Consider the following 23740-nt stretch of genomic DNA (forward strand, 5'->3'; position numbering starts at 1 on the left):
AATACTGCCATTCCATTAAGGTTATATTGTAGTTATCAAAGGTAATCTCTTTCTTTACAGGGATTAACATGACACAAATTAAATTTTCTTTGCTTTTACATTTTATGCAAGTATTTGAGCTCAAAATGTAAGTCAGAGAACACCACAATACAGTATTTCTACAGAAATGTGCAGCAAACTCTGGTGTCAAACTCCTTCGAAGTTTAATGATGTGGAGATGCCGGTGATGGACTGGGGTTGACAATTGTAAACAATTTTACAACACCAAGTTATAGTCCAGCAATTTTATTTTAAATTCACAAGCTTTCGGAGGCTTCCCCCTTCGTCAGGTGAACGATGTGATGGCAGGGAAGTTCATGTTTAAATGAATTCTGTGTTACAAGATCTGAATTGAAGTCTGCAATGTAAATCATGATTGCACATAATGGAAAACTAGATTTATAGGCAGTTACTGTTTAACAAAATATAAATCATTCACCTCAATACAAATCCTAGGTACTCACAAAACGCAAGCTTACAGCAGGATTATGCCGACATCACCAACAGGTTTTAATCAGAGAACTTTGTACACCCACCCACATACTTTCATTAGAAACTGTTACAGACAGCCCCCTACCAAACCGAGCACACAGCATGGCTATTCTTAAAACGCGAAAGATCTGCAAACTTTCTCACAAAGAGTGACGGTAAGTACAGTGTGTGTGGCCAAGTGGATCACTCTTCCAGCCAGCTGCCCAACAATCCATGGAACTTGATTGATAAGCATGCTTGGCAGATTAGACTGGTGAGAGGTGGATAGGCCACACGTGACAGTGTCCAGCTCAGGTTATATCTCATCACTGCATGTTCAGGGTGGATTACACAATATAAAACTACTTTCCATCAATTCATAATGGTCATTAACATCTCTCAATACTTTTTTTAAAAAAAAGAGGCATCTAAACACATCTCTATACCTGTAAAGATCCACAGCACTGACTTGGTTTCTTTGAATGGGTAGGGCGTTCTAAAACAGCAGGCTAAAAAAAAAACATCCAATAAAAAGCCAGAAACTTGGTAGACTCCATTACTGGGTCACAGGGAAGTAGTTCAGAAACACTCAATAGCACCCAACTTTGAGCACATCAAGTATACCAGCGCATTTGAATAGTCATCATTTAAGACATCCTAACTACTGATGCAGTTAGTGATTTCCAAACCATGCAGCTTTGTCAATGGCAGTCAGATATGTCGAAAATTACAGGTACAAATCTATGGCTCCAAAAGTTGGATATCTCTATTGCTGAATAGGCCAGGGCCTATAGTTTACTGCATGGTATATAATACCCACAGCTTTCAACAAACTGCCAGTCATTAAATAACAGATCAATTCAGTCCTCATCGTTACCACCAGCGCCCTGAATTAAGGCCTTAAATGGTGCCATTCCGAGACCCTCCCTATTTAGGATTCTTCAGCTTTTCCGTACTGTTTTTGTTCTGGGACAGAGTTTGTTGTTTCTGCTTCTTCAGGGCTCTGTAGGCCTTAATGACCCTCTCCCGTTCCTCCATCATCATCCTCTGACGAGCCATCGACATGGTGGACAGTTTAATGCCTTGGAAAGCCTCTCTCGACCTTTTTGAAGCGCAATTGCTCTGCTCAATCAGAGATTTCAGAAGTAACTGTCTCTGGCCAGGCTAGAAAGAACAAACAGTGGATTTAACACAAAGCAAAAAGGAAAACATAGAATCCTTCACGGCTGATGGAACATTAGTTCTCACTACTTTAATTCTAATGATCTGCATTAGAATATCTGAAATTCTATAATAAAATGCTGAAACTTAAAAGTTAAATTAGGCTGGCTTTATCTTGGTCATGAAGGTTGCTTCACAATCTTAATCGCGAAGCTATAAGATGGGAGTATATTTGGAGGTAAGGACTTAAGATTAAATCAAAAAATACTACAGCACGGAAACAGTCCATCAAATCTGTGCTGGTGTTTTTCTTCACAAGCCACCTCTGCTGCTCACATTCTATATCCTTTAATATTCCTCTTTTTCAAGCAACTATTTAATGCGCTTTTAAAAGAATTTATCCAATCTGCTTCAATAACAACGTGACAGAATTCCATACTTTAACCACCCCACCCTCTGTGCGAAGAATTTTTTCTAACATCCCCTTAATACTTTTTATTATCCTAAATTTGTGCCTTTTCGATATTGTCTTACTATAGAATTTTGGAAAACTATAGTCAGAGCCTCGGATATTCCTTCAATATCTTCCCTCAGGATCTTTGGACATGAACCATTAGGTCCTGGCGATGTATGGCGATTGGGTTTTGTTAGCTTCTTTAGTACCAGTTCAAGTAGTGCTTCCTCCCTTGTTGAAAAACAACAATCTGACTAAGAAAAAGTCCTGAGCATGCTGCGAAAAAAAACTCCCCTTTCTCCCCACAAACATTTTCTCTATCCCAGTCTCTGTTTGGATAATTAAAATCTCCTACAATTACAATGACACGCCTCTCTAATTTGTCTAAAAATGTCATCCTCAATTTTCTTTTCACTGCTGAGCAGTTAATTATACACTCCCAGTACTATGACTGATCCCTTGCTATTTCTGAGCTCAATCCAAAGGGATTCTGTTTGGACCACTTTTCTATTTAAATCCTTACACTTTAGTGCTATGATATAATCAAACTTTACACCCTGTTGTTATAGTCAAACTTTGTGCTCTAGTGCTACGATGTCATAATAAATTTGGGTAATTACAGACTGGAGATTAAACAAGTATTTTCACCTTCTTGTAAAAGGTGGAATCTCTGATGTTCACAATTCTCTGCTGCGCAAATACTATTATCTTACTTTTCCATCATGTGGGTCAATAACACTTCTTAATATTCGAAAGGTTATAGGAACATAGGAACAAGAGTAGGCCATTCAGCCCCTCATGCCTGCTTCGCCATTTGATAAGATCATGGCTGATCTGTGATCTAACTCCATATACCTGCCTTTGGCCCATATCCCTTAATACCTTTGGTTGCCAAAAATCTCACATTTAAATTTAGCAATTGAGCTAGTATCAATTGCCGTTTGCAGAAGAGAGTTCCAAACTTCTACCACCCTTTGTGTGTAGAAATGTTTTCTAATCTCGCTCCTGAAAGGTCTGGCTCCAATTTTTAGACTGTGCCCCCTACTCCTAGAATCCCCAACCAGCGGAAATAGTTTCTCTCTATCCACACGATCTGTTCCCCTTAATATCTTATAAACTTCGATCAGATCACCCCTTAACCTTCGAAACTCTAGAGAATACAACCCCAATTTGTGTAATCTCTCCTCGTAACTTAACCCTTGAAGTCCGAGTATCATTCTAGTAAACCTACGCTGCACTCCCTCCAAGGCCAACATGTCCTTCCGAAGGTGCGGTGCCCAGAACTGCTCACAGTACTCCAGGTGCGGTCTAACCAGGGTTTTGTATAGCTGCAGCATAACTTCTGCCCCCTTGTACTCTAGTCCTCTAGATATAAAGGCCAGCATTCCATTAGCCTACTTGATTATTTTCTGCACCTGTTCATGACACTTCAATGATCTGTGTACCTGAACCCCTAAGTCCCTTTGGACATCCACTGTTTTTAACTTTTTACCATTTAGAAAGTACCCTGTTCTATCCTTTTTTGATCCAAAGTGGATGACCTCACATTTGTCTACATTGAATTCCATTCACCTAATCTATCAATATCGCTTTGTAATTTTATGTTTTCATCTTCACTGCTTACAATGCCACCAATCTTTGTGTCATCGGCAAACTTAGATATGAGACTTTCTATACCTTCAACTAAGTCATTAATAAATATTGTGAATAACTGAGGCCCCAAGACAGATCCCTGCAGGACTCCACTAGTCACATCCTGCCAATGTGAGTACCTACCCGTTATCCCTACTCTGTCGCCTTTCGCTCAGCCAACTTCCTAACCAAGTCCGTACTTTTCCCCTCGATTCCATGGGCTTCTATCTTAGCTAACAGTCTCTTATGTGGGACCTTATCAAATGCCTTCTGGAAGTCCATATAAATAACATCCATTGACATTCCCCTGTCTACTACTTTAGTCACCTCTTCAAAAAATTCAATCAGGTTTGTCAGGCACGACCTACCTTTCACAAATCCATACTGGCTCTCTCTGATTAACTGAAAATTCTCGAGGTGTTCAGTCACCCTATCCTTAATTATAGACTCCAGCATTTTCCCCACAGCAGATGTTAGGCTAACTGGTCTATAATTCCGTGGTTTCCCTCTCTCTCCTTTCTTAAAAAGCGGAGTGACATGTGCAATTTTCCAATCTAGAGGGACAGTTCCTGAATCTAGAGAACTTTGAAAGATTATAGTTAGGACATCTGCAATGTGTTCACCTACTTCCTTTAAAACCCTGGGATGGAAACCATGTGGTCCTGGGAATTTGTCACTCTTTAGTGCTATTATTTTCTTCATTACTGTTGCTTTACTTATGTTAATTTTATCGAGTCCCTGTCCCCGATTCAATATTAGTTTTCTTGGGATTTCCGGCATGCTATCCTCTTTTTCTACTGTAAATACTGACGCAAAGTAATTGTTCAACACGTCCGCCATTTCCCCATTGTCAATGACAATATCCCCACTTTCAGTTTTTAAGGGGCCAACACTGCTCCGAAGGAAAGTATTTACCCGATCAGTGGCTTGGCTTTTCCTGGGTTTAGCAGTGAGGGTAGGGGGCTGCTTGACCACTTCTCCAAATCTCACGGTATCTGCAAAACAAGATCAGCTCCACTCTGAACAATGAGTTTTAAACTTACTGTGGATCCTCACAGGTCAAACACCATACTAGCTCAACTATTTTTTTTAAAAAACACGTTCTGCCTTAAAATTATGTATGCAAATTTTGTCCCACAAACCTGACCACCGAATGCCTCATTTTGGTCCCAAACACCATTTTTATAACCCTCTATATATCAGCTGCCTGCCAGGTAAAGTTACAAAAAGGCATCGTATTTTAAATTGAGCCTCAGGCAGCCGTCTAAGGAGGGTGAGCAAACAGGTGACATTCCTCCATGCCTTCTGATGCCAGGATAACTCAGTGCCAGAGCTCACAAGAGGCTCAGTGTTCACAGGGTGAAATCTTCTGTTGGTGCAGATTTACTTAGGTGAAGTGCTCCACCTAGTGTCCTCATTAAAAACCAAAGAGGTAAAAAAAAGACATACAATCAAATGTCACAATTGCAAACTTGCGGAGAATAGCAGAGTAACAACCTGTGTCAGCAGTCTTCTTATCAAGAGGCTGGACTCTCCATCCCCCTACTAATAGAGCTCAAAACAGATTTAATAGTAAGGAGCTCTGCTTTATGCAGACTTGCATAATGACTGTTGAACGGAATGACAATTCCTTCCCTCCCCCATTTGAAGGCATTGATTCCTTGTTAGAGTACAGTTCCACAGGCAATGGCTGCCCAATGTAACCTCATTCAGGAAGCCATTATTCATGGTGTGAAGCTTGAGAATAAGTGCGGTAAGATATTTGACTAGGAAGGCTTCACAGCTAATGGCTGTAGGCAGCAACTTTGGTCAATCTTCTCCTTCCTAACTCTGAGTTATTTCCAGTTTGCAGTGCCTTTACCACTGCCCTGCTTAAGATTGGCTAACTCAGCATCAAGTTTCCTGATCTGCGTGGCTCAGATAATCACTGGATCAACTAGCTGAGCCATTGGGGCAGCCACTGATTGAGGTTTTCAAACTTACATGTTCTGACTGGTTATCTTTAATTTGTAGCAGCTCAATCCCAAATTGTATATAGTATAGTCATGAAAGATGTCATTAATGTCAAACATTAATCAAAACATGCAAGTTACCCAATACACATTATGGAAAAACAACCTGTACTCCAGATCAGCCATGGGAAGGGAAGAACATTGACAGCTCTGTAACAATATGAGCAGCCAATCTAAACTTGGAATGAACCAGCAGATAAATCATAGCTTCTTAGAAAAATATAGTTTAATATGCTTTAAAGTACTTTCCCTATTTCCAGCTTTTATATTTGTGCTTTAGACCAGGAGGACTGAATGGCAACAATTATAGTAAGAGTAAAACTCAAAACTCTGCTCAGAGTGGCCCTACGAGCAACTTCACTCAAAAGCACGACACAGGAGGAATGGAAGTCATAGTTGCGCACAAAGAAATGCTGCGACTGATCTCTGCCTGAGCAACATGGACTCAAACTAGTGACTAACTTGGCATCTCAGTCTGACATTTATTTCTATTCCATTGAGTAGATGAGGAGGGAGCAGAAGCATAGCTCAATGCTGTGTCAACACACTGTACTACAGAATGGTACAACAGTGAAGCTTGTGGTCCCCCATATACTGAATTCCAGATCAAATTTTAGAGATATTAAGCAGAGTAAAGGGATTACAAAGCAACACTAGCAGTCACTCTTGGACATGAATGGTGTGGGCTGGGAAGGGATAGAAATAATAAGGAGGCATGGTAGTTTCTTTTCTTCAAAAGAATTTTGAATTAGATGAATGTAAATCTTTAAAAGAAAAACTCAAATAAAAGGTAACTTGACAATATCGTTACAAATAAAGGGATTCTAGTTTTAGTTTGGATTTTTAATTTACATGTTTCACTATAAGCCTATTTCATCAGCCTGAGTGGAGTGGACAGGTGCTAGTGCCACTGCCAGGGCCAGTCTTGTACAGACAAGTTATGTGGAGGAACAGAGACAAAGGTTTACAGAGCTTTGCAGAGTAGCCCTACAAATTAGGACTTCATCCAAACCAAAACCTAAAATGTGTCTTTTTTTATAAACAGTATTGAACAGTGTCTAATTTCGGTGAGTGGAGACGAGAGTTCCAGACTCTGAATACTGGGCTGACATCCAGTGGGGTACTCCCTCTCCCGTTATAATTAGCTGGTCCTCCTGGTAGGGGGTTGAGAGTCAGGCTATTGACCTGTCCACTTAAAAAAAGGGTCTTTGTTATGAGATAATCCAGATTACGATCTGCTTTGAAAAGCAGTGGAAGAAATGGGTTGTCACATGCGTTGTTAAGCACGGAAGAGAGAAGATTACATATCTATACCTTCTCCATTCACACAAGGACTCCAAAAAACTGTATTTCATATAAATTAATGTACCTCACACCATCTTAGGGTTTCAAGGGTAATGAGTCACTCACTAATTGGTGTTAACTTCATGTAGATTAGCCATCAAACACAGGAGTGATCTTCAGCTTTGTGGGGCTGTATCTGCCCTGTGCTTGCTCCTCTTAGGACTGAAGCAGACATTTTATTATTAGTTACCTCTGTGTTGTTGACTCAGATCAAGCAGACTGCAGACCCTGTGTTAGTGGAACAGTTCTAATAAGCACCGTCACCAGAACACAGAACAGGAAGAAGTAGGCACCACTCTACATGACCAGGCTTCTCACTGCAGTCACTTACCTGTAAACATTTCTTTCTCCAGTTTCACCTCCTTTCTTTCAACTTTCTTTCTAATGAGCCTTCCTAACCTCTTCTTGTCAAACCTATTTGATACAAACGAAAGTTAACTAATGAATTTCCCACAATAAAGATATCTTAATCCCCTGGCCTTACACCATGCTCGTTTGGTCTCCAGAAATATCTGTTGTTACCACATTCACCATTTTTCTTTTAACGCAATTTGATAATAGGAAGTTCCATGGTCTGGCTCGGTGTTCATGGAACAGAACTATGTGCCACAGATCAAACACTCCTGCCTTAAGAGTTTACGAAGGTGCAACCTGGAAAGATTATTAGGACAGGGGTCACTATGGATGCAGAGGGTTAGATATATGGTTCTTTCACTCCTAGGACTTGGGTTTCAACTAAGTGCAGACCAATGGAATAAAGGTCTCTCCTCTCTGCCAGCTGGAATATTCTTAAGCACCAACAATATGAAAAAGCATTCACCATTTGTAATAAAAAAGACGAGTGTCTCTGCAATTATAATCACTTTGAAGGGGCTTGTGTTTACTGCAGAGGAAATCCACTGTATTAAGTGAATCCACACTGAGCTTGATCCTAAGCAATGGCTATTGGGACTATCGCTGAAGGTATCTTATAGCAGCCCAAGGAGGGGAAAGAAAGAACAACTTCTATAAATTTATATTTGTGCATTGTATGTGGGTTTAACTTATGCTTTGGCACTGCCCTTGAGGCTGACTTGGAATAAGGTGCTCGAGGTTACAGAATCTGCCTGACTGGAGCATGACACATTTCCAGATGTCTGTGCTTTTTTTTTTTTAAGATTACTTAATGTAGAGGACTGGCAAATGAAATGTTACCATGTAGATACACATACAGGCTACACCTCCAAAGTAAATTGATTTTTTTTGTGTCAAGAGTTGTGGCCTATACACTTGCAGTACAGTCTGACTAGCAGTGATATTTCTTGTCACATGACTTTATTAGATGCCCTTCCCAGAGACAGATTCCCTTTCCTTTCACCCTGTTGTTTTCAGCAGAGAAGGGGAAAATATTGCAATTGCAGTTATCTATCACCAATGTCAGGTTCACACAAGATATAACACCATATCGTAACATGTACACAGATAATAGAACATACTCTTTCTTTCTCTCAGACTTTGATTTCACACTGCTTTCCTTTTCTTCCTCCTCATTCTCCATCTCAGGACAACGATGCAATTGATTTTTGGTCATGAACATCACGTGCTTCGTTTCCTCCTCCATGCGCTGAATGTAGGCTTTCTCTGACTCCCATTTCCGCCTCTTAAACTTTGGAACTGGAATGTCTCTATGGAGATCTGAGGTCACTGATGCAGGCTTCTTCTCCGGCTTTGCTGTTTGTTTAAAAACAATTAATTCAGTGTTTCTCTTTACCCTGTTACAGATTATCCACTTAAACATTTAGTTTCTACCTTTCTGCACTAGAATGGGCTATTTTGGTCCAGAAACAGCCAACTCAAAGGGTCCTAGGATGTGGATGAGAGAATAGGTCACTGCATAAATGATAACCTTTGGTTAATCACTTTCAACCAGGGTTCCCTGGTTACTATACACCAGGTTAACTCCTGGTTACTATAAAGTAATGTGCAAAGTCCCCACTGGGATTTGGCCACAATGTCTGCCATACGAGCAAAAGGGATAGGCAAGGACCATCTGCTCCATCATACCTGCCCAACCAAACTTGGTGCAGCCATCGAACCCACCAACACCCCCTCCCCTCATACAATCTGCTGGGAGAAGCAAAAAAAAGCGACAGCTGAATAGCCTGAGAACACTGCCTGTCTTGGCTCACCCATGAAGAATGGCTGCTTGGGCAAGGTACCTGAAAGCTGCTGGCATTCATGCAATTTTACACCAGCAAAAGCTAGGACTTTCAGGGAAGGAAGCAGAAAATTAGCAAAAAAAACCCCCTAAAATTAGAAAACTACCAAAGGCCTGAGAGCAAATCCATGGATAAATGACTATGGGCCATTCCTCCTCTCTCCTCCCCCCTCCCACCCCTCCACCCCTACCCCACTGCTGTCTGCATGATGCAACTTCTACTCAAACTACTTTGCAAGCTTGACAATAACCTTCTGTAACAAAGCAGTAAATTCTTCTCTGGTTTTACAGGTCATTAACCACATTCAGGCAGTTGAATTGAACAGCAACAAATCTTTGCTCTTGATTTTCATACACCACACAAATGGAAAACCTATCAACCCTGTTTGTTGAAGGAAGCTGATGTCAAATGACAGGATGTTTAGTTAAACTGCAATAAAATAAAAGGTTCTGGAGGATTATCATATTGGCCTTTCACCACTGGGATCACAGGTTAGAATCTACCCCAGATTGATGGGATTAATACTCTCTCATGTTCTTGTGGGAGGGAAAGAGAAACAAAATGAGAAGAAGAAACAACCTTGGACAGTATCAACCTAGTCCCTGGTGGGCACCAGTCCACACCAATTGCCAACAAATCATTCAACGTAGATTAACAAATTAGCGTCTATCTCAGAAAGGACAGAAGGATGACTTGAGAAATGTAATACTGCACTGTTACAAGGGGGTACCCTTGTGAGTTGGGGCTAAGGCACATTGTTGGGTCAGAGGAGAGGGAGCTTTGCCCTCCACCGTAGCAAACTTAATATGTGGTGCTTGATACAAATATTGATAAAAGTGGGAATAATTGTTCCATTCCACAGCACTGATACTCCTCTCCTTCATAAACACAAAAATTCAATTTAAAATATAATTAGGTGCTTTTAAGCAGCTGAGCTGACAAAGAGATAGCATCAGTCTTATACAACATAAATGTATCTACTTAGAGGAGTTAACGTCAAAAAGGAAAACTTAGAACTTGGTCCATTAGCTGTGTATAGTGTCATATTTATGTTCAGTTTATATATATAAAAAAAAACAGCATTTGCTTTCCGTCCTCACCCAAAATTTATACTAATGGTCCAAAACATAAATGTGAAGCTGGATAAAAACTGTTACGCATTTCTGTTTGGACTCACAAAAAAATGTAAAGAAGTGATTCAACCTACATCATACTTAGCATTTTTAAAGAGGCAAGATATACATTTGGACCTATCTAAAGTGACTTTTAAGTGCCAAAAGAACATAAATCTGTGTTCAGGTCTGATTTCAATTAATTTCTTGTGATGTTGTCTCTATAATAAAGTGCTGTGCCTGTAGGTTTGTTGGGTACTGCTGGCCCAAATCAGATTACAAAACCAGAATCAAAACGCAATGGTTGGGATGTTATGCAGTAGTAAAAAGATTTATCAATAATAGAGCAAGCATTTATGGTAGAGGAATCAGTACAGTTCTGTCCGCTATAAACAGCTGTCCATTGTATCATATACATCAAATGTGGAATCAGCAAGTCCTGGGGAGCTCAGAAATGGGAGGACAATAGAAATTAGAAAATGGCTTTTGTACTCTTCCATCTTTAGCATTAGGCATTCTTGGAGATATCAAAATACTGGTAGCACGCATAAATGTTGCGGATAACATTTTTGGGATCTTCCCTTTAACTGAAGTTGTGATCAAGCCGCACTCCCACTCACTGCAGCAATAGCTGCGGCAATAAATCCTTCGATTACAACCATAAAAAAATTTGTCCATACTGACTTAATGATCCAACAACTTTGCTAATGAATGAATTACTTTGTTTCCTGGTTAAACAAAAGACACGGTATTAAAAATATTGATCAAAAAGGTACAGAACAAACTGCGCCAGCTGTGCTCCTTGGCTACCATTTCTTACTTTGAAAACTAACTTTACCCGACCCTTATCCTGCTCACCAACTGACTGCTTGTTAACCTCCCCAGCCTCCTGAATGGGTCGGAAAAAAATTCACACCAGCTCCAGTTGCTCATGAGGTTTGTCCAGACATAACAGTAATCCCCTCCTAGGGCAGTAGATAGGGCTTTAAACTAACAAAAGAGGGGGGAGGGTTCAGGTAAGGGTAAAATTATATGTCTAAAAAGAGAAAAGTCAAGGCTGAAGAGCAGAGTAGCGATTTGGGTAAAAACAATCAGAGTGTGTCAGGAAGGGGCATAGAGGGTTAAATTCAATAGCCCCCGAATCCGGGCGTGGGGGTCGTACTGCGCGATTAACCTGCGCCCGGTCGTTGAGATGCAGGCAGCACATGAGATTCGTGCTGCCTGGTCATTTGCCTGATATCTGCGAGCAGCCAGACCTAGCTACGCCGTTGAGTGGCTGCTCACCAGCAAGGGGGCCCCAATATCACACAAGAGGCTCATACCACATAAAAGCAGCCTGCACCTCTTATTTGCAAAATATAAGATACGGGTCCGCACGGAGTTTGAACGGAGATCAGACATCACACACGCTGATCTAACACATAGTCTCCTTACTTTACATGCTGCCGGCGTTCGTTAACTGCGTGTGCACAAACGCCTTCACCAAAATGGCGTCCGGCGCATTTCAAGCTAGAAGCGTGCGTGTGCATTCCAGATGCCATTTTGGGTCCTTAGGGGGCCGTGTAGTGCCTACAAAGCGGGTGCTACACGGCCTGATTTATAGCCACAGAGTTTAACAAAGGTAATAGGGCATTAGTGACTAAGGACACATCAGGGTAAAAAAGCAAAAAGTTAAAATTAAAGGCGCTATATCTGAATGCATAAAGCATTCGTAACAAGATAGATGAATTAATGCCACAAATAGAGATAAATGGGTTTGATCTAGTAGCCATTACGGAGACCTGGTTGCAGGGTGACCAAGGCTGAGAACTAAATATTCCAGGGTTCTTGACTTTTAGAAAAGATTGGCAAGATGGAAAAGGAGGGGTAGCCCTGATAATAAAGGATGAGATAAAGACAGTGGTGAGAAAGTATTTTAGCTCAGAAAATCAGGACTCAAAATAGGTGGAGCTAAGAAATAACAAGGGGCAGAAAACAGTGGTGGGAGTAGTTTACAGCCCCCCTAACAGTTGTTATAGTATTGGACAGAGTATAAATCAGGAAATTAGAGGAGCATGTAACAAGGGATGGGTGAGATCCTGAATGAATATTTCACATCGGTATTTACGGTTGAGAAAGGCATGGATGTTAGGGAACTTGGGGAAATAAATAGTGATGTCTTGAGGAGTGTACATATTACAGAGAGGGAGGTGCTGGAAGTCTTAACGCGCATCAAGGTAGATAAATCTCCGGGACCTGATGAAATGTATCCCAGGACGTTATGGGAGGTTAGAGAGGAAATTGCGGGTCCCCTAGCAGAGATATTTGAATCATCCACCGCTACAGGTGAGGTGCCTGAAGATTGGAGGGTAGCAAATGTTGTGCCTTTGTTTAAGAAGGGCGGCAGGGAAAAGCCTGGGAACTACAGACCGGTGAGCCTGACATCTGTAGTGGGTAAGTTGTTAGAGGGTATTCTGAGGGACAGGATCTACAGGCATTTGGAGAGGCAGGGACTAATTAGGAACAGTCAGCATGGTTTTGTGAGAGGAAAATCATGTCTCACGAATTTGATTGAGTTTTTTGAAGGGGTAACCAAGAAGATAGATGAGGGCTGTGCAGTAGACGTGGTCTACATGGACTTCAGCAAAGCCTTTGACAAGGTACCGCATGGTAGGTTGTTACATAAGGTTAAATCTCACGGGATCCAAGGTGAGGTAGCCAATTGGATACAAAATTGGCTTGACGACAGAAGACAGAGGGTGGTTGTGGAGGGTTGTTTTTCAAACTGGATGCCTGTGTCCAGCGGTGTGCCTCAGGGATCGGTGCTGGGTCCGCTGTTATTTGTTATTTATATTAATGATTTGGATGAGAATTTAGGAGGCATGGTTAGTAAGTTTGCAGATGACACCAAGATTGGTGGCATTGTGGACAGTGAAGAAGGTTATCTAGGATTGCAACAGGATCTTAATAAATTGGGCCAGTGGGCCGATGAATGGCAGATGGAGTTTAATTTAGATAAATGTGAGGTGATGCATTTTGGTAGATCGAATCGGGCCAGGACCTACTCCGTTGATGGTAGGGCGTTGGGGAGAGTTATAGAACAAAGAGATCTAGGAGTACAGGTTCATAGCTCCTTGAAAGTGGAGTCACAGGTGGATAGGGTGGTGAAGAAGGCATTCGGCATGCTTGGTTTCATTGGTCAGAACATTGAATGCAGGAGTTGGGATGTCTTGTTGAAGTTGTACAGGGCATTGGTGAGGCCACACTTGGAATACTGTGTACAGTTCTGGTCACCCTATTATAGAAAGGATATTATTAAACTAGAAAGAGTGCAGAAAAGATTTACTAGGATGGTACTGGGACTTGATGGTTTGACTTATAGGGAGAGGTTAGACAGACTGGGACTTTTTTCCCTGGAGAGTAGGAGGTTAAGGGGTGATCTTATAGAAGTCTATAAAATAATGAGGGGCATCGATAAGGTCGATAGTCAAAATCTTTTCCCAAAGGTAGGGGAGTCTATAACGAGGGGGCATAGATTTAAGGTGAGAGGGGAGAGATACAAAAGGGTCCAGAGGGGCAATTTTTTCACTCAAAGGGTGGTGAGTGTCTGGAACGAGCTGCCAGAGGCAGTAGTAGAGGCGGGTACAATTTTGTCTTTTAAAAAGCATTTGGACAGTTACATGGGTAAGATGGGTATAGAGGGATATGGGCCAAGTGCAGGAAATTGGGACTCGCTTAGTAGTATAAACTGGGCGACATGGACATGTTGGGCCGAAGGACCTGTTTCCATGTTGTAACTTCTATGATTCTATAAGGGTGATGCAATAATCACGGAGGACTTTAATCTTCATATAGACTGAGCAAACCAAATTGGCAAAGCAGTTTGGAGGACAAGTTTGTGGAATGCATCAGAGATAGTTTTCTAGAACAACATGTCATGAAACTAACTAGGGAACAGGCTATTTTAGATCTGGTATTCTGTAATGAGGCAGGGTTAATTAGTAATCTTATAATAAAAGGATCCTCTGGGGAAGAGCAATCATAATATGATGAATTTCTTATTGAGTTTGAGAGTGATGTAGTCAAGTCCGAAACTAGGGTCTTCAATTTGAACAATTTTAACAACATTATGTAGGTATGAGGGGCGGGTTGGCTAAGGTAGATTTGGAAATTAGATTAAAAGATATTCCAGTAGATAAGCAATGGCGAACATTTAAAGAAATAATTTATAATTCTCAAATATAGATTCCCTTGAGGAATAAAAACTCCACAGGAAAAATGATCCAACCATGGCTATTAGAGAAGATAGGGGTTGTATTAGATTAAAAGAGGCTTACACTGTTGCCAAAAAGAGTAGTAAGCCTGAGGATTGGGAGGGTTTTAGAAATCAGCAAAGGATGACCAAGAAATTGATAAAGAGGGGAAAAAAAAGAAAAAAACTAACAATCTGCTTTTATATTTCTTGCAAGAGCTTCTACAAGTATGCAAAAAGGAAGAGTTTAGCAAAAGTAAACATGGGTCCCTTAGAGGCAGAGACAGGAGAAATTATAATGGGGAATAAGGAAATGGCAGACGTTACACAAATATTTTGTATCTGTCCTCACAGTAGAAGACACAAAAATCATACCGGAAATAGTGGGGAACCAAGGGTCTAATGAGAGTGAGGAACTTAAGGTAATTAAGATTAGTAAAGAAAAAGTACTGGAGAAATTAATGGGATTAAAAGCCGACAAATCCCCTGGAGCTGATGGTCTAGGGTTTTAAAAAGAGGTGGCTGCAGAGAAAGTGGAGGCATTGGTTTTGATCTTTCAGAATTCCCTAGATACTGGAACGGTGCCCATGGTTTGGAAGGTAGCAAATTTAACCCCGCTATTCAAGAAAGGAAGGAGAGGGAAAAAAGGGAACTATAGGCCAGTTAGCCTGACATTAGTAGTAGTAGGAAAAATGCTAGAATCTATTATTAAGGAGGTGGTAACAGGGCATGTGGAAAATCATAATATAATTAGGCAGAGTCAACATGGTTTTATGAAAGGGAAGTCATGTTTGACAAATCTATTAGAGTTTTTTTGAGGGTGTAACTAGCAGGGTAGATAAGGGGGATCTAGTGGATGTAGTTTATTTGGATTTTCAAAAGTCATTCGATAAGGTGTTACACAAGATTAGGCTCATGGGATTGGGGGTAATATATTAGCGTTGATTGAGGATTGGTTAACAGACAGAAAAGAGAGTAGGAATAAACAGGTCATTTTCGGATTGGCAGGCTATAACTCGGGGGGTGCCGTAAGGATCAGTGCTTGGGCCTCAGCTGTTTACAATATATATCAATGACTTAGATGAGGGGACCGAGTGTAATGTATCCAAGTTTGCTGATGATACAAAGCTAGGTACTGTTATAAATTGGATAGCCAAGTGGCAAAGGATTGAATACTAGATTCTGGTCTTCAATTGCTTCCAAGCCTTTATTCACAGAGATTCCCCCTAACACACACCACAGCTCTCACATAAAAAGGATACAAAAGAGAGTCACCAAATGACACATACCACCTGAATACAATTAACACTAATTGATATAAATCACATGCTACAATTAACTGGTGGGAAGGTAAGTAGTAAGGAGGATGCAAAGAGATACAGACAGGTTAAGTGAGTGGCTGAGAAGGTAGCACATGAAGTATAATGTGGAACTATCCACTTTGGTAGAAACAATAAAAAAGCAGAATATTTTTCAAAAGGTGAGAGACTAAGAAATGTGGGTAATCAGAGGGATTTGGGTGTACTTATACATGAATCACAGAAAGTTAACATGCAGGTACAGCATGCAATTAGGAAGGCAAGTGATATCTAAGCCTTTTTTGCAAGGAGGTCGAAATATAAGAGTAAGGACATCTTGCTGCAATCATATAGGGCTCTGATGAGATCACACCTGGAGTACTGTGTACAGTTTGGTCTCCTTACCTAAAGAAGGATATAGTTGCCTAAGAGGGGGTGCAATGAAGGTTTATTAGATTGATTCCTGAGATGGGAGGGCTGCCCTATGAGGAGAGATTAAGTAGAATGGGCCTATATTCTCTGGAGTTTAGAAGAATGAGAGGTGATCTCATTGAAACGTATAAAATTCTTAGAGGGCTTGACAGGGTAGATGCTGAGAGGCTGTTTCCCCTAGCTGGAGAGTCTAGAACTAGGGGCCATGGTCTCAAGATAAGGGATTAGTCATTTAGGACCAAGAGGAGGAAACATTTCTTCACTCAGAGGGTTGTGAATATTTGGAATTCTCTACCCAAGAGGGCTGTAGATTCTCAGTCGTTGAGTACATTCAAGACTGAGATCAATAGATTTTTGGACACTAAGGGAATTAAGGGATTTGGGGATAGGGCAGGAAAGTAGAGTTAAGGTAGAAGTTCAGCCACGATCTTACTGAATGGTGGAGCAGGCTTGCGGGGCCATATGGCCTACTCCTGGCCTTTTTCTTATGTTCTTATCCACACAAGTTGCCTGGTTTGGGTTCCATGGATGGGATTTGTCCTGTACCACACCCAACAGTAAGCAGAATGTACAGTATCGAGTCTCAACAAACTAATACAAGTTCTATACTAATCATGGGTCCCAGGCTCAGGGTAATGATTGTCAGGTAAATCGTAACTTCTAAAGGAACAATATTAAACTGACTACTTTACCAGCCTTTCTCTTCTGCTTATTCATCTGTTTCTTCATTTTCTCTTTACTCCTCATTATCTCACGGACTTTGTATGGAATTTCCTGATCGTCAATATTTTTGGGCTTCATATTGTGCTTTGGTTCACTATGGAGTTAAAAGTGCATTACTGTCAGACAATCTTTGACATACAGTATTTCACCACATATTAACAAGGCTACCAAAAACTCAACATGCTGAAATTAATTTTTCTGCCCATTCATTTGCACATGTCCCCTCCTGGAAAAAGAGTATGGTTAAAATACTGATTCACCCACTCTACATTATATAGTCATTTTCTCCTTCTTCCCTAGCCCTCAAATCTACTGTTCATCTGTGAATAACCTGTTTCACTAGTGGTCAGAATTGAAAGTGAACATCAAACTGGTTTAGAACTTCAGATGCCAGGGCAAGTCTCTCCACTCACTCCCTCTTTCCCCCAAGCTCATTCAACAACTCAAACCTGTAACCTCAACCATGTGAAAGGAGCATGTACATTGCTTATGTAATCCATGTTACATGATCAAAAGTCCTTACTAATAGTCCCCTTGTTGATTATTACAATTGGTCTCTTTTCCCATAAGAAAAAGCCACCTCTGCCAAGGAGCTTAAAACCACTTGAGGGTAGTTATGATTTGGGAGATCTATCTTCAGGAAACTCAAACAAATTACTGATTACTGGACTCCTCGTTCTTCTACCTTAACAACCTAGCCACTTCCCCCTTAAGACCTGCATTTATATCATGCCTTTCGCAGCCTCAGGTCATCCCAAAGCGTTTTACAGCTAATAAAGAACTTGTGGAGTGTAGTCACTGTTGTAATGTAGGAAACGTGGCAGCCATTTTGCGCTCAGCAAGATCCCACACACCGCAATGAGACAAATGACCAGATCATCTGTTTTAGATCACTCGGTGGCTCTTCAACCATACAAAACACACAAAACCTCGTGGACGTAGCCACTGTTGGTTGGGGGAATAAATATTGGCCCAGGACACCTGGATAATAGCGAACAGAATCAACTCCATGATCCCGGGCCGTGATAAGTGGCGGGTACCGCTGTGTGGACGGGGAATGTCTCCCGCCCCCCTCTCTCCCTTGCTTCGCGCACACGGATAACTTGCGGTTGTCAAACATTGAATGATCCGCCCCAACCTGTCCCCCTGCTGCTGCTGCTTCTTCTTCCTGGGCCCCGCATAATACGGGTCCACAGCTTTGATTTTCCGATGTTTCCCCATCACTCGGCGGCTCTTCAACCTCCAAAACACACAAAACCTCGTGGAAGCAGCCACCGCCACCTTTCACCCTCCTTCCGATTGGTGTGCTATAGCCACGTGTCCTGGTTCGCTTCGCTTGGATTGGCTGGGACCATTGTCACTCAAGAGAAATGGGCGGGCGCTTCCGTTGCTAGGCAGCCGGTTCCTGGAGACCAGATAGAGCCGGGGGCGGAGGGACTGGATTGCGCTTTAGGCCCGGCCTGGGTGAGGTGGTTGTCTTGGTTGTTTCCCTTGTACCCTCGCCTGGGCCCATGAGCACCGCTGTTTGCCGGTTGTGTGTCCACTGGAAGCCGCCCGGTGCGGTGAGTGCTGTTTATTGTGTGTTCAGGAGGCTGGGCTTGGGGTCCTGGAGGATGGGCCTCACTGTATGGAGGGGGGGAGGAGTGAGTGAGTGAGTGACCGACCGACCTTCACTTTGAAGGGCAATGAACCCAAACATCCGGCTCTGTTCGAGCCTTGAATTATATCTTATTTTATTATTCTCTCACGTCCTACGTTCAGATTACAGGCGACTGAAAAGTTAGGGGTGGTCTGGGTGAGTTACATCCAAGCTGCAGCACAGAAGCAGGCCATTTGGCCCAACTGGTCTATGTTGGTGTGAATGCTCCACATGAGCCTCCCCCCCCCCCCTTCCTACATCTAACTATCAGCATACCATTCTGTTCCTTTTTTCCCTCGTGCTTATCTAGCTTCCCCTTAAATGCATCTGTAGTATTTGCCTCAACTACTCCTTGCAGTAGTGTGTTCCACATTCTTACCACTCTTTGGGTAAAGATGTTTCTCCTGAATTCCCTATTGGATTTATTAGCAACTATTTTATATTTATGACCTCTAGTTTTGGTCTCTTTTCTGCCCCCCCCCCCACCCCAGTGGAAATATTTTCTCTGTCTACCCTATCATTATCTTAAAGAAATAAAAAAAGAAAATGCTGGAGAAGCTCAGCAAGTCAGGCAGCATCTGTGGAGAAGGAAACAGAGAGTTAATGTTTCAGGTCAAAGACCTTTTGTCAGAACCACAGATGCTGCCTGACTTGCTGAGCTTCTCCAGCATTTTTCTGTTTCAATTTCAGATTTCCAGCATCTGCAGTATTTTGCTTTTGATTACCTTAAAGACCTCGATTAGGTCACCCCTCAGCCTTCTCTTTTATAGAGAAAAGAGCCCCAGCTTGTTCAGCCTTTCCTGATATCCTCTCAGTTCTGGTATCATCCTTGCAAATCTTTTTTGCATCAATATCCTTTCTATAATATGAAGACCAGAGCTCTGCATAATACTCTCAAGTGTGGTCTAACCAGGGTTCGAATCATAGAAAGGTTACAGCACAGAAGGAAACCATTTGGCCCATCAAGTCCATGCTGGCTCTATGCAAGAGCAATCTAGCTAGTTCCACTCCCCTGCCCTATCCCTGTAGCCCTGCAATTTTTTTCCTTTCAAGGCCATGATTAACTCTCGGGCAGTGCATTCCAGATCCTAACCACTCGCTGTGTAAAAAAAAAAGTTTTTCCTCATGTCACCTTTGGTTCTTTTGCCAATCACCTTAAATCTATGTCCTCTGGTTCTTGACCCTTCTGCCAATGGGAACAGTTTCTCTCTATCTACTCTGTCAAGACCCTTCATGATTTTGAATACCTCTATCAAATCTCCTCGCAACCTTCTCTGTTCCAAGGAGAACAACCCCAGCTTCTCCAGCCTATCCATGTAACTAAAGTACCTTGTCCCTGGAATCATTCTAATAAATCTCTTCTGCACCTTCCCTTAGGCCTTCAGATCTTTCCTAAAGTGCGGTGCCCAGAACTGGACACAATACTCCAGTTGTGGCCGAAACAGTGTCTTGTAAAGGTTCATCATGACTTCCTTGCTTTTGTACTCAATGCCTCTATTTATAAAGTTCAGGACCCCGTATGCTTTTTTAACTGCTTTCTCAACCTGCCCTGCCACCTTCAACGATTTGTGTACATATACCCCATCTCTTTGTTCCTGTACTCCTTTTAGAATTGTGCCCTTTAGTTTATATTGCCTCTCCTCGTTCTTCCTACCGAAATGTATCACTTTGCATTTTTCTGCGTTAAATTTCATCTGCCACGTGTCTGCCCATGCCACTAGCCTGAATATATACTCTTGAAGTCTATCACTATCCTCCTCATTGTTCATTACACTTCCAAGTTTTGTGTCTTCTGCAAATTTGGAAATTGGGCCCTGTACAATTCTATACAAGTTTAACATAACTTGTCTGCTTTTCAATTCTATCCCTCTAGAAATGAACCCCGAAGCTTGATTTGCCTCTTTTGTGGCCTTATTAACCTGTGTTGCTACTTTTAGTGATTTGTGTATCTGTACCCCTAGATCCCTGTGCTCCTCTATCCCAATTAGACTTTTATTATCCGAGCAGTATGTGACCTTATTCTTCCTACTAAAATGCACTACCTCACACTTACCTATATTGAAATTAATTTTGCCAATTGCATGCCCATTCTGCAAGCTTATTAATGCCCTCTGACATTTTGACACATTCTTCCTTTGTATTTAGATACCCCGAATTTGGTGGGGTTTGCAAATTTTGACATCGTATTTCCGATTCCAGATCGTTAATGTAAATTGTGAACAACAGTGGTCCCAGCACCAATCCCTGTGGAACATCACCCTCCCACCTTTTGCCAGTCTGAGTACGCACCCTTAATCCCTACTCTCTTTTCTGTTTTGCAGCCGACTTGCTATCCATTCTGCTACGGGTCCTCCGACTCCACATGCTCTGACCTAAGCCATGAGTCTACAGTGTGGTACCTTATCGAAGGCCTTTTGAAAATCCAAATATATTACATCTACTGCATTACCCTTATCTACTCTTTCTGTTACTAACTTCAAAGAATTCAGTAAGGTTGGTCAAGCATAACTTTCCCTTCTGAAATCCGTGTTGACTATTCTTTTATATTTTTGCTCTATAGATGTTTTTCTATTACATTTTTGAGTAAAGATTCCGTTATCTTTCCTATCATTGATGTTGAGCTAACTGGTCTATAGTTCCCTGGACTTGTTCTATCACCCTTTTTAAATATAGGAACAACATTAGCTGCCTGCCAGTCCTCTGGCACTATTCCTGTTTCTAATGATTTTTTATATATATGTACTAGAACTTTTGCTATCTCCTCCCTAACTTCTTTTAATATTTGTGGATGCAATCCATCCAGACCAGGGGTTTTATCCTCTCTAAGTTTTATTAGTTTATCAATTATCTCTCCCCTTGCTATCTTAAATGTTCTTATGTCTTTTTTTTGTTCTCTTCTCATGTCATATCCACCTTGTTAGTCTCCTTGATAAATACTGAGGCAAAGTAACTTTTCAATATTTCTGCCATTTGGCTGTCAATGCCTGAGAGTTTATTTTGTGCATCCTTTAGTGGTCCTATCCCTATTCTGATTTTTCTTTTTGTTATTTATGTTTGTAGAATACTTTACTATTGCTTCTTATATTCTTTGATAATTTTGTAGTTCCTCTTTGCTTTCCTAATTGTTTTTATACTTCTTTCCTGACCTCTTCGTATTCCCTTTTGTCATCCTCTCTTTTACTGTCGATGTACTTAGAGTATGCCTTTTTCTTTAGTTTCAATTTTATCCTTATCTCTTTATTCATCCATGGTTTTTCATTATTGGCTAGTTTGTTCTTGCTTTTTAGAGGAATATGTTTCTCCTGAACTCTATTGATCGCTGTTTTAAATATTTCCCACTGCTGTTCTATCTCTTTGTCTGTCAATTTTTATTCCAGTTCACCTTCCCTAGTTCCATTCTCATCCCATCAAAATTAGCTTTTTTCCAATCTATTACTTTGGCCTTTGTCTTACTTGTGTGTTTCTCAATCATTATTTTAAACCTTATTATATTATGATCGCTATTGCCTAGATGTTCCCCAATGCTTACTTCTCTTATCTGCTCTAGTTCATTTCCCATTACTAAATCCAGCAGTGATTCCTCTCTAGTTGGGCTGCTTACACACTGGTAAGAAAGGAATAAGAATTGCATTTCCTTTTCCCCTTTCCCTACCTCTTCTTGCCAGTTTATTTGGGGGTAATTGAAATCTCCCATGATTATTATTCGATGCTTTTTACTTATTTCATAGATTTGTCCACATATTTCATCGTCCACTTCCCTTCCACTATTAGTTCCTTTTTCCCCTCATTGGCACAGCTAAGATTGGGAAGTCAAGCAAGCTGGATTTCCAGTGCGGTGTACCACAGTAATTGGTAACTTCTTCAACACTGTGGTTTCAGGAGATCCCTGCTTATGCTGCTTTCACTTCGATAGCTTCGGAGTTGCTAGTGTTGAGTTTTATTGCTCTTTTTGAAGGAGTATGATCATCTGCCAGAAGGATACAGGCAACTGTTTACTGTTAAAGTAATTGACTACCAGAAGTAATTAGAAATAAAGGACACTGTATAAAACAATTGCCCTCTGATAGAAGCCTTAGTCTAAGTGCATTGCCTGCTGTGACACTGAGCGGTATAGACCAGGAAGCTCCCAGATTTGATCCCTGCTGAGTTAGCTGTTCTCAGTTGGGATACTAATGTCCCCAAGGTGAATGTCAGCCTGAGCTCCTGCTCAAAATCACAATCCAATGAGGCTTCCTGGAAAGTTTTTGCGCAAGGATGTCATTTGCACAATGGATTGCATGGCAATATTCTCTATAGGAACTTACACTAAGCCCAAGGAACTTAAGGACTTTTTTTTGACTCCCAAGAGTGAGAGGTGCCCCGCTGAGAGCTGCAGTTTAAACAAGGCAGCTCCACTTAATCCAATATTCACAGGTTCAATTGCTGAACTAAAATCAAAATACAAACAACTAGGTCATCTGGTGGAGAAGTTTCTACATCAATTTTATCTGTTTAATTTTTCCAATTTTCACCTTTCTTGAAGGCCTTGACTCCTGCAATTCCATGAGTGCTCGTAACCTTCCGCTATCTTACTCAAGTGGTGGTTCTTCACGTGCCAGCCTAGATGGTGAGTGTGGGCAGGTTATTTGACAGTGGAGGGATTGCACCCAAGCTGGATCTTGCCCACATCAGATGTTTACATGTGCACACTTTCCAACAGAAATCATTGGATAGTGATTTCTTTTAATCGTTCATATCCCAGGTAATCTGAGGACAATTGCAGCCACTTATTGCTCCCCTGGCTGACATCAGCTGTGTCAGCACAGATCAGGGACTAAAGCGAGGACCTTCTGGTCTGTTTGGCTCAGTTCCACACCTAGGTAGTGCATATATCCACTAAGCTACTAGATGAATGAATGAATTTAATTTTTAATGTGCAATGTTGTTGGTAAGTGGGGATTTTCCTGGCTGCCCATTTAATTTAATACATGCCTTTAATTAAGTATTTCAGTTTA

General features: G+C 41.3%; 1 protein-coding gene and 1 long non-coding RNA gene across 2 annotated transcripts; one reads left to right on the top strand and one right to left on the bottom strand.

Annotated features, from left to right (window-relative positions):
* Positions 1-269: 269 nt before the first annotated feature.
* ccdc137 (coiled-coil domain containing 137) lies at positions 270-18412 on the bottom strand. The gene is made up of 6 exons (XM_068004000.1): positions 18246-18412; positions 17077-17201; positions 8589-8823; positions 7445-7527; positions 4673-4752; positions 270-1674 (listed from the first exon to the last, which is right to left on the bottom strand). The coding sequence occupies exons 1-6, from the start codon at positions 18326-18328 to the stop codon at positions 1438-1440; spliced, it is 843 nt and encodes a 280-aa protein (XP_067860101.1). The 5' UTR covers positions 18329-18412; the 3' UTR covers positions 270-1437.
* A 70-nt stretch (positions 18413-18482) lies between these two features.
* Positions 18483-23348, top strand: LOC137341087 (uncharacterized). Its single transcript, XR_010966957.1, has 3 exons — positions 18483-18669; positions 21068-21239; positions 23269-23348. It is a non-coding gene; the product is annotated as an uncharacterized lncRNA (long non-coding RNA).
* Positions 23349-23740: the final 392 nt, after the last annotated feature.

Source organism: Heptranchias perlo, chromosome 23 (assembly GCF_035084215.1).
Source record: "Heptranchias perlo isolate sHepPer1 chromosome 23, sHepPer1.hap1, whole genome shotgun sequence".
Taxonomy (NCBI): domain Eukaryota; kingdom Metazoa; phylum Chordata; class Chondrichthyes; order Hexanchiformes; family Hexanchidae; genus Heptranchias; species Heptranchias perlo.